The 13,357-nt window shown below is 41.1% G+C and overlaps 1 protein-coding gene across 1 annotated transcript; it reads right to left on the bottom strand.

Annotated features, from left to right (window-relative positions):
- Nucleotides 1–919: 919 nt before the first annotated feature.
- Nucleotides 920–7,062, bottom strand: CLEC4E (C-type lectin domain family 4 member E). Its single transcript, XM_043564856.1, has 6 exons — nt 6,736–7,062; nt 5,596–5,688; nt 4,902–4,991; nt 3,324–3,475; nt 2,319–2,434; nt 920–1,314 (listed from the first exon to the last, which is right to left on the bottom strand). The coding sequence occupies exons 1-6, from the start codon at nt 6,800–6,802 to the stop codon at nt 1,143–1,145; spliced, it is 690 nt and encodes a 229-aa protein (XP_043420791.1). The 5' UTR covers nt 6,803–7,062; the 3' UTR covers nt 920–1,142.
- Nucleotides 7,063–13,357: the final 6,295 nt, after the last annotated feature.

The following is a 13,357-nucleotide window of genomic DNA, read 5'->3' as shown; positions in this document are numbered from 1 at the left end:
AAAAAAAAAAGAAATCTTCTATATCTATATTGAGTTTTATTCCTAGTAGAGCTATTTTTCTCAGGACGTTAATGAAATTATAAATCCTTTGGAATTCTGAAATGTTTTGCTATCCTATAGGAAAATATACAGGCGTTTCTGCTTCATTGCAAATTTATGATCTATTTTATAAAAGTCGTTAGTATATTTCTTGGAGAGTTCATATATATCCACTTAGTAATATAGCATTGGATAGCTTCTACAGAGGTGAGTCCAATGAGGGAGGTTTTAAAGTCAACAGTTTGTCTATATCTTAAAAATAAATTGGTTCATTGAGTTGATCTCTGTGACAACTACTTGGCTCTAAGCTTTGTCAGCGTTGGGCCAGCTCTTGGGTTAATGATAACTAGCTAGTGTAATGGATTAGTTAATGGGATTCTTAGTCCCCCTTCTTTGGCTTATGGATATATGGCTTTGTTATTTGGAATTACAGTTAAGCCTCTGATATAATTAACCTTTGACATACAAAATAAACACAAAATGTAAAAGAAAAGAAAAGAAAAGAAAAAGAAAATCCTCTTCTTTGCTGGGCTCTGTACTCGCTGTATGTCTCTATATGTTCATATAAATATTCACAAACAAAGCAGGAGTCTTCTTTACTTTTCCCAGCATTTGTTAGAGAATTGCTTGGTAAATTGGGAGAAGTCCTGAGACTAATATAGAGAAAAATGCATGTCAATCAGGATCATAAATTATATCGTTCAAAACTACTTATTTTATTTAAAATCTTTTTAAAAAATTTTTTCTTTCATGTTTATTTATTTTTGAGAGACAGAGACAGAGTGCAAGCAGGGGAGGGGCAGAGAGAGAGGGAGACACAGAATCCGAAGCAGGCTCCAGGCTCTGAGCTGTCAGCACAGAACCTGATGCGGGGCTCGAACTCACGAACCTCGAGATCATGACCTGAGCCGAAGTCAGACGCTTAACTGACTGAGCCACCCAGGCGCCCCAAAACTACTTAGTTTATTTATATCAAAAGCGACAAGTCCTTATGAAGTCCCTAGGTAGTCCTTATAAAGTGCAGTGCACAGTTTTCTTGTGTTGGTGTTGTGTTCATGGTCTTGTGCCTCTGTATTTATGCATTTCAGTTGTGCTCTCTGTTCTTAGAAGATTTTTTTGTTATTCAAAGCACTTATTTCAGGCATTTCACAAATCCGAAACATATTGAAGAAACAGGGCACGTCATTCCAATTTTTCCTCGGATTTGAAGAGTCTCGTATGGTAGCACAGTCCTCCACTGTAACTATATTGTTGGGCTCCCCTTCGTCCCAGAAGCTGGAAGAGAGCAAGTGCATTAGATTAAATCCCAGCTACAGGAAGCCAAGTGACCTCATATGCTAGACCAGTTGCATTTGTGTTGTGCTCCCTCGCAACAATTTTGTTGTGCATTATAACCTCCATTAGGCATTATAGTTAGGCATTAAACCTCCATTTTATTGAAGAAAAGGAATCCCGGAAAAACCAAACCACTTGTCTTAAGTCTTAGAGTTTGCGAGTGGTGAAGCCCAGCTGGATATTCCTGACTTTCTGGTCTGTCAAGCTTCCTCAGCTGTAGACCCATAATGAGAAGTTACGGGAAGCACTGATGCTCATGAATTTGTTTCCTTCACGCTTGTGTCTCATCTTATGTTTAGTTCCCTTTATTCTGCACCGAGTTTGTATTAACCTAGGTGCATACTTTAGTGGTGTTACGGTGCTGCAGAGAAGCAACTTTCTAGAGTCTCAGTGCATGGCAGCTGTCCTCTTAGAACTGAGCCTTTGGTTTCCTCAAATGCTAAATGAATATCGATGTATCTCAGAAGGATGCAATTTAGGTAAAATGAAATAATTAATGAGATCAAACCCATGAAAACTCCAATGTGCTGTGCTCTAAGGATGTAAGGTCACTATCAAAGGGAAAAGAGACCTTATCAAGGGAGTCCCCGCTTTCACTCCATAAATCTCCTTTCTCAAGTCACTACCCTCAAATCATTTACTAGTTTGGGCACAAGACTCTGAATTTCACTCTGTCTCTGCTGCATTTCCGATGAACTAGTCTTCGATTCTGAGTCCCTCCTCATGTTCATCTGTTATCTCCCCTTTATTCTTCAGATGGTCTCAGGAAAAGAGAGCACGAGATCCTCGTGCTTCCTTCGACTATCTTCTAGCACATAAAATCACCAAGGATTGACCTGAAAATATCTCATGGAATGGAAGGAGGTTCTGAGAACTCCCCTCAACAATGGTCTAACTTTGGGACTTGAGATAGTGTTAAAATTGTCCTGTAAGAAGGAAATTACCTCAGAGATTCGGTGAAAGGTGTGCCATCTACCCATTGCCACTGACCCTCAGTCACCTGGTCTGTCAGTCCAATATAAAACTCTCTCCTTTTCGGTTTCGCATAGAAAAGAAATTCCTAGAGGAGCAACACGATAGAAACACAAAGTAGATCAGTCATTTCAATTTTGGACAAATGTTGAAGGTAATTGTTATTAAAAGAGGTAAAGTGGATTATAGGTGACAGATAAATGGCTCTGAAATCGTAAGATCATGGAGGAGTATCTCCTGATTTTTTTTTTTTCAACGTTTATTTATTTTTGGGACAGAGAGAGACAGAGCATGAACGGGGGAGGGGCAGAGAGAGAGGGAGACACAGAATCGGAAACAGGCTCCAGGCTCTGAGCCATCCGCCCAGAGCCTGACGCGGGGCTCGAACTCACGGACTGCGAGATCGTGACCTGGCTGAAGTCGGACGCTTAACCGACTGCGCCACCCAGGCGCCCCAATTTTTTTTTTATTGTGGTAAAAATATACGGAACATAGAATTAAACCAACAAAAAGAGAATCTTTAACAGAGAAGGAGTTTCTTAATATCTCATTCAAAGCTGATCTACTGTTATTTGTAGCAAAAGCTACTTATATATCCAGCATGAAAGATTATTGATCACAGCTTAAAGATAACGGACATATCTTGGGCATATCTGACATAATCATCTGATGTGTTCATCAACACAACAGTGATTCTAAAATGAACTGTCAGCTCCCCCCCCCCCGTTTTTTTCCCTGTCTTAGTAAGAAAGGCATTGAACATGGAAATTCCCCTTTTTCCCCCTCAGGCTCTTCTAGTGATGACAATAAATTAGAGTAGGTATCGACTTATAGAAATAGTAGGAACAGCATGCATTTTAATACATTCACTTAACAAACAGTAATTTTGGACCAAAGAGTGCATACACGTATGGAAAGAGGGATAGATCCTGGAAAGAATGTTACATTGACACTGGAGGTGACTGTGCTCCAACTACCTGCTCCTCCTGTGTGTTGATAACAACCAGATGTGCTCCCATGTTTGAGCAGTTTTTTACGCTTGATGCCCAGGACATGGTGTTAGTAGAAAATAAGTAGCAGCTAGATTGAAAATGGATCCAGCTCAACGGACAACAGTTCTTGACTGAACCTAGGAGGAGAGAAGTTTCCATGAGTGTCATGTATCAACTAAGTAAGGAAACAGAAAGCTTCATCTGGCCTCATGAAGTTCATCATTACCAGTCTTCTGACTGGTACCTTGGAGCCCCTTGTCCTTGCCCACTCCCCAACCTACTATCTAAGACTTTAGAGAATTCCTATGTCAGTAAACACAAATAACAATTGTCTTGTCTTTTGAGACATAACCCTTGTTTTCTAAATTAAAAAAAATTTTTTTAAACGCTTATTTAAAAAAAAATTTTTTTTTAACGTTTATTTATTTTTGAGACAGAGAGAGACAGAGCATGAATGGGGGAGGGTCAGAGAGAGGGAGACACAGAATCTGAAACAGGCTCCAGGCTCTGAGCTGTCAGCACAGAGCCCGATGCGGGGCTCGAACTCACAGACCACGAGATCACGACCTGAGCCGAAGTCGGACGCTTAACCGACTGAGCCACCCAGGCGCCCCAAACGTTTATTTATTTTTAAGAGACAGAACACGAGTGGGGAAGGGACAGGAAGAGAGGGAGACACAGGATCCGAAGCAGGCTCCAGGCTCTGAGCTGTCAGCACAGAGCCTGATGTAGGGCTCGAATCCATGAACCATAAGATCATGACCTGAGCCTAAGTCAGATGCTTAACTGACTGAGCCACCCAGGCACCCTGAGATATAATCCTTATTTTCTAAACTTGCCAGTAAATGCAGTCATACATACAATCTATCTCTGTTATGCTATTGATATAGAGCCTTATTAACTATTCTTAGAATGCCAAGGTGAGAGAAGGTTATGTGTTTTATCTAAGCAACCATCTCTCATGTTGCCCAAGCAATGTGCCCTCAACAAAGTCTCCAAACTGGTTGTGGAGATGGGCTAAACTTCTTAGAATTGTAGAATGTAAGTCTTTGAAGTTTATTAAAAAGAAATAGTCCAGTGTTTCTCAATTTAATGGTGAGGAAATTAAATTCCAGAGGAGCGTCATGTAGCATTTTGCTAAGACTCAGAACAAAACTATCTATATAAGAGTGTAGAGAGTACATTTCTGAGATATCTCCAAATTCCCTATTCTCTCTCTATTTTTTCTTCTTCACCTCATTGGGAAGCAAGGGAGGAATGAAAAGAAAGTGCACTCCTGGGGATAATACCTTCCACTTCTAGATTTTCTGTTCAGACATACCTCAAATTTCTTCTAAAAGTTTGCTATGATGTCCCCAGGATTTCCTGTCCAATGCTAATCACGTTTTCAAAGTCCTAGACCTGTCTTATCAGTTCCTCATCATTCTCTGGTAGTACAGGCAAGATTTTATATTTTGTTTTTGAGAAACAGGACACCATCCAACTCCTTGTCCCCAAATCAATCTAGAAGCCAAAAAGTGTCAATATGTAAATGTTGATGTTCAAATTTCAGGACCATTATACCCGATACATCTTTGTAGCAGGAGAAGTCCATTAAATCCTCATATGGCTGGAACTTTTTCTCATCACAGAGTTGAAAGCTATGATACGTCACTGTAAGGAAAGGGGCAGAGTGTATGTTCGTTATTCTTGATAAAGAATTAAGTTTATCATGTGTGTATTTGTAACAAAAGTACCAGCAATCATCATGATATCTTTTTTTTTTACTATTTGTGCTTCTACACGGAGAGGTACCGAGATTTACTTACCCAAAGAAAAAAGGATTCACAACTCATGGTTTTTGCTGATTTATGAAGATGAATGTACTTTACTTCAGGTCCAAAGGCCCAGAGAAAACAAACATGCTTTCACTTTCTCTTATGCCCACCCTCCCTACCCTTGCTCCAAAACACAGTTTGTCATGTCTCTGGCTAGGTTCCCGTGGAGAAGTTTACACTCATGACAGAAGTACAAAGGCGAGGACTCAAGACCACCAAGGAGATGAAAAATGCCTATCATGAAAAATATGTCAGAGGTCGCTGCAATTTGGTAACCGTTCTGTACTAGTTGGGGTTCTAGTTGAGGAATAACCTGGAGATAAACAGGGAAGAAAGTGGAACAGAAATGCCCTTTGGGGGAGAAGGGAACCCACAGGCAAGAAGAAAGATTTTACTCTTAATATTCACCAGGGAGATTAAACTTGACCTTTAGAACTCACCAACACATCTGGTGATAAAACAGACACTGAGCAGTAGAATGGAGACCCCAGCAACAGTCCATAAGAGCCTTTGGGAAGAGAAGTGTCCTTTCTCTGTAGAAAGAAATATGCAAACATGGTCAATCTTCCCAAAGCAAGATACAAAAGACATTCTTATTCAACCTTACTTATCTCTTTCCACTTGCGCTGTCTATATGGAGTAATTCTTGGACTTCAGCATGCCTCAGAATCATCTGGAGAGTTTGTTTAAACACCGATGATGGGGCCTCACTTCTAGAGTTAACAAGTCATTAGAGCTGCTATGGAGCCAGCAAGTTCCTGGTCTGGGAACCAGCTTTTAGAACCACTAGAATAAGCCATTGCTGATCTTAAGACTCGTGAACTGAGACAGATGTGCTATTTTTCCTTCTTAAGTCTCTCAGGCTTTCCGTCTTCTTTTCCTATCTTTGTCTTTCCCTTTCTCTCACCCTCTCTGTTTTGTTTTTTTTTTAATTTTTTTTTCAACGTTTTTTATTTATTTTTGGGACAGAGAGAGACAGAGCATGAACCGGGGAGGGGCAGAGAGAGAGGGAGACACAGAATCGGAAACAGGCTCCAGGCTCTGAGCCATCAGCCCAGAGCCTGACGCGGGGCTCGAACTCACGGACTGCGAGATCGTGACCTGGCTGAAGTCGGACGCTTAACCGACTGCACCACCCAGGCGCCCCTGTTTTGTTTTGTTTTTAATCTCTCTCCTGCCCTCCTCTTTCTGGTGTCTCATTTCCCAAGCCCTTTGTAAACCAATTCATATAAAACGTGAGCAATGTTCTTATAGTTCCTCTCCCCCTCCCGCCCGATAAACATTTTACAAACAGGGAAAGTGAGTTCCAGAGAAGGGAGGTGGCTTGCCCAATGCAACACAGTGCAAGGGTGGGAACAGCAGTCTGATTCAGTTCTCCCCAAAACCCAGCCCAGCAACCCTCAGTACAACATAGCGTCTCCTAACCACTGCCTGTTTTCCCCCTTGCATTCTGTCTCTGTCTCCTTTCTTTTACTTCAGTGGAGACATTTCTAGAGTCCTATCCCCTCAGCATATTTATCACCGCTTCCCCCCCCCCCCCCAAAAGATCTATGAAAGAAAGGGAGAGTTGCAAATTTTACCTGTGCCTTGTGATGTAGATGGTTGGGATGAATTCATTCTCTCTCTCTCTCTCTCTCCTTCTCTCATCAGTTTCTGAGTCCAGTACTATTTTGTTGCTAAGATCTAAGGAAAATGAATCCATTTCTGTTTTGTTTTTTTTTTTAAGGAAGTTCAGCCCGAAGGCCTAATAATATTAATTTGTTCTGCGGCTTTGTGTTTCAGTCAGGGTTTCCTTTCTTGCATAAGGAGGACAAGGGAGTTTACCGGGCAACGAGTCTCCTCACTTAAGGAAACAACAAAGTGGGGAAATGATGATAGTGGTAAGTTACCAACAGAAATGGGCTGACCGAGGGGAAACATCAGGGGCTTAAAAATACTGTTTTCTTTGGGTGGATAAAATCTCTCTGTTTGGGGCCCCCCGGGGGGGCTCAGTCGGTTAAGCATCCGACTCTTGATCTCAGCTCAGGGCTCCATCTTAGGGAGGTGAGTTCAAGCCCCGCACTGGGCTCCGTGCTGGATGTGATGCCTATTTAAAAAAAAAACAAAACAAAAAAACAAAAAACATTCGCTACTTTCTTCCAGGCCTCCCCACTCATGCCTCAGTTTGTCTCTGACATTTGCGGGGCCCGCCTCTGCACTCCCAGCTTTACTTCTGAGCCTTACTGTCACACACTTGTCGGCGGGAAAGAGGACAAAACCAAATCTTTGCACTCGGCACACAGCTGGGCACATAGTAGAGGCGTTTATAACTCCATGTGAGTTTCTTTTCATAGTTCGGGTGGGTTTCTTCCTCATTTGCTTGCAACGCTGGAACATTCTGGCTTCGTGTTGGGCTGAATATGTCGCATTGTGGGTTTACAGCCCTTTTGTTAAAGCAATCTCCTACCTCTGCCCCAACTGAACCCCCCCACGCCTTACATGATATGACTACTTTGCAATTCAGCTCCGTTCCTTGTTCCTTCCGTTACAACACAGCTTCTGCCACCTTCGAGACTCAGTGGGTAATCTCATTCTATTCTTCCTAATTCTTTGGGAGTTTTTGTTTTATAATGTGACCTATATAAGAGAAACGAATTTGAATGTCAGAAGAAGCAATGTCAATTAGACACTAAAATATAATGCAGCTTTCTCTGGATGGTTAGTTACCTATAGTAATTTTCCACTCTATTCCTTAAAAATACTTTGGAACGAGATCCAGCTGGCCTCTATTGATTAAAATGCACAGGTGTCAGGAGGTGTTAGTAACATATATATGACTTGGTAATTCCCACAACAATGACTCACACGCTTTTCACATGTTAGAAAACATCCTTGTTCTCAAAGGGACTTTTTGTTGTTTCAATGTATTGCTCAACTTCCTCTGCATCTTCCATTTTACAGTTATATAGATTTATTAAAGAATGTTTAAAAATTATACATGTCCATATTATAAAATATATGCATGTTTAACATGTGTCTTATCAGCAAATGGCTTTTGACCTACAAAAAGAAATTATACAATGGCTGAGTTAAATGATTTATTAAATGATGAATCATAATGACTACAGTCAATTATTTATTAATCATGATCAATCAGCAATAACTAATGTCAATTGACAATTATGTGTTAATAATTTTATGAACATGCAATTAATGAATATTAATAGTTAATGATTAGCATCTTACCAGCCAAAATATGTATATGTTTTGATCCTTTGTTTTATCACTTTTTCCAAATTATAAAAGTAATATTTTTTTTTTCAACGTTTATTTATTTTTGGGACAGAGAGAGACAGAGCATGAACGGGGGAGGGGCAGAGAGAGAGGGAGACACAGAATCTGAAACAGGCTCCACGCTCTGAGCTGTCAGCACAGAGCCCGACGCGGGGCTCAAACCCACAAACCTTGAGACCATGAGCTGAAGTCGGACGCTTAACCGACTGAGCCACCCAGGCGCTCCTTGATGATTTCTTATATATACTTTGAGACATTTTCCAAGCTTATAGAGGTGGAGTTTATATAATAGATTGTTTATTCATTTTTTGTCAAATAAGATCATACCTGCTTTCATGTTTTAAAAAACTTTCGTGTTTTAAAAATTAGTGTTATATGCATCATTGTATTTGGGTATCTATCTTCCTAACTCTACTGTTTAAACTTTTCCATAATTTATAAACCAGGCACAAATAACTTCTAGTTTTTCCTTCCTCTAACGCATGAGGTACTGACTCCCTTTATACATACTTGCAGGTACACATTTTTGGCTCAATGATACATGGCAAACGTTTAAAACAAAATCAATATTTGGCTTGGGCTTTCATCACAGATAACCTTCTGGGATATAAACATAATAATAAAAATTGTGCCTGAGGGGAATTTTCATGGCAATGTTTTGGAAAAGATTTCATTTTTTAAAGTAACACCTACCCCCGATGCGGGGCTCAAACTCACAACCCTGAGATCAAGAGCGGCTTGCTTCACAGGCTGAGCCAGGCAGGGACTCCTCATAGCAATTTAATATTAAAACCGTATTAGGTAAATGTAACACAGGGACATTACAGTATAGGAGCACTGATTACTTAACAGAGCAGTTGGCACATTACTGCTGTGGTCACTATGCTGCTATTTTTTCATAGGATACAAACTTCCCTTTCACTGTGGGAGAATAGAGAACGAGATATTTTTGAACACTTTCCTTTTCTCTAATCCCTTCCTATCCATGCTCTTTAACGACAATAAAAGTTTCTTTCTGTATCAAATATGATTTTCCATGAATTTTGTTAAATAAGATTTTGGAATTTTGCTCCCTTAGGACATTTTGAGGTGGCAAAATCAATATTCTTTTTAAAAAAGTTTTTTTTAATGTTTATTCATTCTTTGATAGAGAGAGAGAGAGAGAGAGAGACAGAGCGTGAGTGGGGGAGGGGCAGAGAGAGAGGGAGACACAGAATCGGAAACAGGCTCCAGGCTCTGAGCCAACAGCCCAGAGCCTGAGTGGGGGAGGAGCAGAGAGAGAGAGGGAGACACAGAATCCGAAGCAGGCTCCAGGCTCCGAGCCATCAGCCCAGAGCCTGACGCGGGGCTCGAACTCACGGACCGCGAGATCGTGACCTGAGCTGAAGTCGGACGCTTAACCGACTGCGCCACCCAGGCGCCCCTGGATGAGTCACATTTCAAGTGCACAAAGTCACATGTTGCCCAGGGGCTACTGCACTGGGCAGCCTACCTCTATGATCCTTGCCTTTTATTTATCTTCCAAAGTCTGTCCATATTCTTTGGTTCGTGACAGCATCACTCCAACCTCTATTTCCATGGTCACGTCTCCTTCTCTGACTGATTTTTTCATGCCTCCCTCTTATAAAGACCTTTGTGATTACATTGGACCCACCTCCATAACCCAGGATGATCTCATGTCAAAATAATCACATCTGCAAATTCTCTTTTGCCCTATCAAGGACCATACTCACAGGTTTTGAAGATGGACATATTTAGGGAAGGCATTCTACCTACCTCAACACCTCATCTGTTCACAGGAAGGTTAAGTGTAGAAATTTCTCCAGGAACTATATATTAGTCCTAGCTCAAAGACTTAGTGATTGAATTTAAATAGTGACACTGATATGAATGTAGTCCTTTGCCATAGATGTGCATAAAATAGTAGTAAGATGATCTTTCACTTTGCAAAATGCAGTAACCCATTAAAAAGCTTTTAGTAATTAGCAATGGCCAAATGTGTTGATTCACAAATTTTGTTCATTCTGCACAACTCTGCTTATTGGTAGCTGTTTGTATGTCTGGTCTCACTCTTTGTCCACATCTAATTCCTCTGAGTCTAATCTCTCTTTCTCTCACCTGCCTCTTCACCAGACCTCATTTGATTCTCTAAATATGCCCAGCTTCCTCCTACCATAGAGCCTTTGCATATGGCTTCTTTCTGCCTAGGATGCTCTATACCTCCCTCTTTGACCGATACAAGTTTTTTTTGTTTTTGTTTTTGTTTTTTCAATATATGAAATTTATTGTCAAAATGGTTTCCATACAACACCCAGTGCTCATCCCAAAAGGTGCCCTCCTCAATACCCATCACCCACCCTCCCCTCCCTCCCACCCTGTACTCTTTCTTTTTTTTAAAAAAAAGAAAAAACAATGTTTATTTATTGGGGCACCTGGGTGGCTCAGTCGGGTAAGCGTCTGACTTCGACTCAGGTCATGATCTCATGGTTCGTGGGTTCGAGCCCTCATCAGGCTCTGTGCTGACAGGTCAGAGCCTGGAGTGTGTCTCAGATTCTGTGTCTCCCTCTCCTTGCCCCTCCCCTGTTTGTACAGAGGGGGAGGGGCAGAGAGAAAAGGAGTGAGAGAATCCCAAGCAGGTTCCTCGCCTATAGTGCAAGTCCCATGCAGCGCTCACTCTCATGAACCATGAGATCATGACCTGAGCCCAAATCACGGGTCAGATGCTTAACCCCTGAACCACCCAGGCACCCCTGCACTCTTTTTTTTTTAAATATTTGTATTCATCATCAATTTTCCTATTTACTTTATGATTTGAAAATAAAGAACTTTAAAACAGAGATGACGAGGATAACTATCTGAAGTAGGGGCTGTGATGATGACTAGAATAGAATACACATTCCTTAGTAAATTGCTTGGCGTGCATGTCCTCGGCCCTCAGTTAAGACTGGCTTTAACCTTTCCCCCTCAGGTTCATTCAGATCTGCTTGGAGCAGATTGGGAAAAGGCTGGTCCAGGTCTATTGAGGACTCAGAAATGAGCTAAGTCATAGAAATAGCGTATAAAGCACAAGAGGGAAGCAAGCATCTTTCACTGAAGTCCTAACAAAATCTATTTGTTGGACAAGAACAAGTTACTCATCTGCTTTTTATCCAGGCACGTCCCAACTTAATGCTACTGCCTTTGGTTCCAAAGATTCTGCTTTGGGCTTTGGTCAGCTCCCACTGTATTTTGGCAGCTGAAAAATCATTAAATCTCTTTCCCCTGGCAATAGAACGTCCCCATTGATTTACCTTTGATACGTTGATAACGTTGCCCTTGTTCCTATCATGAATTCAAAGATCATCTTTTCCCTCAGTTTATAATCAGCAGTGGCCTTTCATGTTTGAGAAGCCTTGCTCTGTGAGCTCTGTGATTATTTGTAAAGAGAAAGACAAATGCACAGAGAATGGGGAGGAGGAGAATGTTAGAGTTCGATGCAGTGATCTAATTTGATACATTCATTCACAAATAAGATATGTGTCCCAAATCAGATATATTGTTTGCTGGGGATCTATAGATATTGAGTGGCAAAACAAGGTCTAAAACCCAGATCTCTCATTTCAGTGGTTAGTGCCTTTTTTCCCAATTTCATACTTGCCTCCTTCCTAGCGAGTGATTTTTTTTCCCAAAGGCAGTTGAGAAAATAAAGTTGCCTTTACACGGTCTGCCATCAAAAGACCACAAACCCTGGACTTAAAGGGCAGTCATTGAATTCTGACAGTCTACTCTCTGAATTTACGAAGTAGAGCAGAGGCAAATGCACCTGCTCTACACATTTGTAATTTCCCAAATGAATTAAACAAGTCATAAACTTTTACGGAGACACAATTTACATATAACGTATAACACATCACATAGTTATTTCTTTTTTTGCCATGAGTATAAGACCTAGTCTCTTAGCAACTTCGAAGTTGTTGACTATAATCCACGTTGTTGACTATAATCTCTATGCTGTGCATTAAGTCTTCAGGAATTATTTCTCTACTGGTTGGCAAGTTTGTGCCCTTACATAATGTCTCCCCAAATATTTAACAGAGCATCAGCAGTGTGGATGGGACAGATATTATCATAGTAATTCAAGTAGGAAAGAGAAACAGTAGTATAACAAATCCTCCCCAGCGACCATCTACTCGTACTAGTCATTCATTATTTACTCTCTGTCATTTCCTGTGTTAGGCTGTTTACACAAATCTCATCCAGTGATTACAGAGATCAGTAATGAGGTCCTATTATCAATCACGTTTTAATGGTGAGTCCATTGATGGAGAGGTTAAAGAACACGCTCCATTTCATTAGGATGTAAGAAATAAAGTCAAAATTTGGACCCATAAAAATTTTTTTAAAAACCAACTTTTTAAAAACATTGTATCGGGGCGCCTGGGTGGCGCAGTTGGTTAAGCGTCCGACTTCAGCCAGGTCACGATCTCGCGGTCCGTGAGTTCGAGCCCCGCGTCGGGCTCTGGGCTGATGGCTCAGAGCCTGGAGCCTGTTTCCGATTCTGTGTCTCCCTCTCTCTGACCCTCCCCCGTTCATGCTCTGTCTCTCTCTGTCCCAAAAATAAATAAATGTAAAAAAAACACAATAACAACAACATTGTATCAAAGTTTATTTATTTATTCTGAGAGAGGCAGAGAAAGTGTGAGTGGGGGAGGGGCAGAGAGAGAGAGAGAGAGAGGGAGGGAGGGAGGGAATCCCAAGCAGGCTCTGAGCCACCAGCAGGGAGCCCGACATGGGGCTCAAACCCACAAAACTGTCAGATCATGACCTGAGCCGAAGCCAAGAGCCAGATGCTCAACCAACTGGGCTGCCCAGACGCCCCCAAATAAAGAAGTTTTTAATAGCTATTTAATACTATTTAAATAATTTTTATTAGTTAAATAATTTTAAATG

Source organism: Prionailurus bengalensis, chromosome B4 (assembly GCF_016509475.1).
Source record: "Prionailurus bengalensis isolate Pbe53 chromosome B4, Fcat_Pben_1.1_paternal_pri, whole genome shotgun sequence".
NCBI lineage: Eukaryota > Metazoa > Chordata > Mammalia > Carnivora > Felidae > Prionailurus > Prionailurus bengalensis.
Note: the sequence above shows the minus strand (reverse complement) of the source record. Positions and strands in the feature narration are given on the sequence as shown.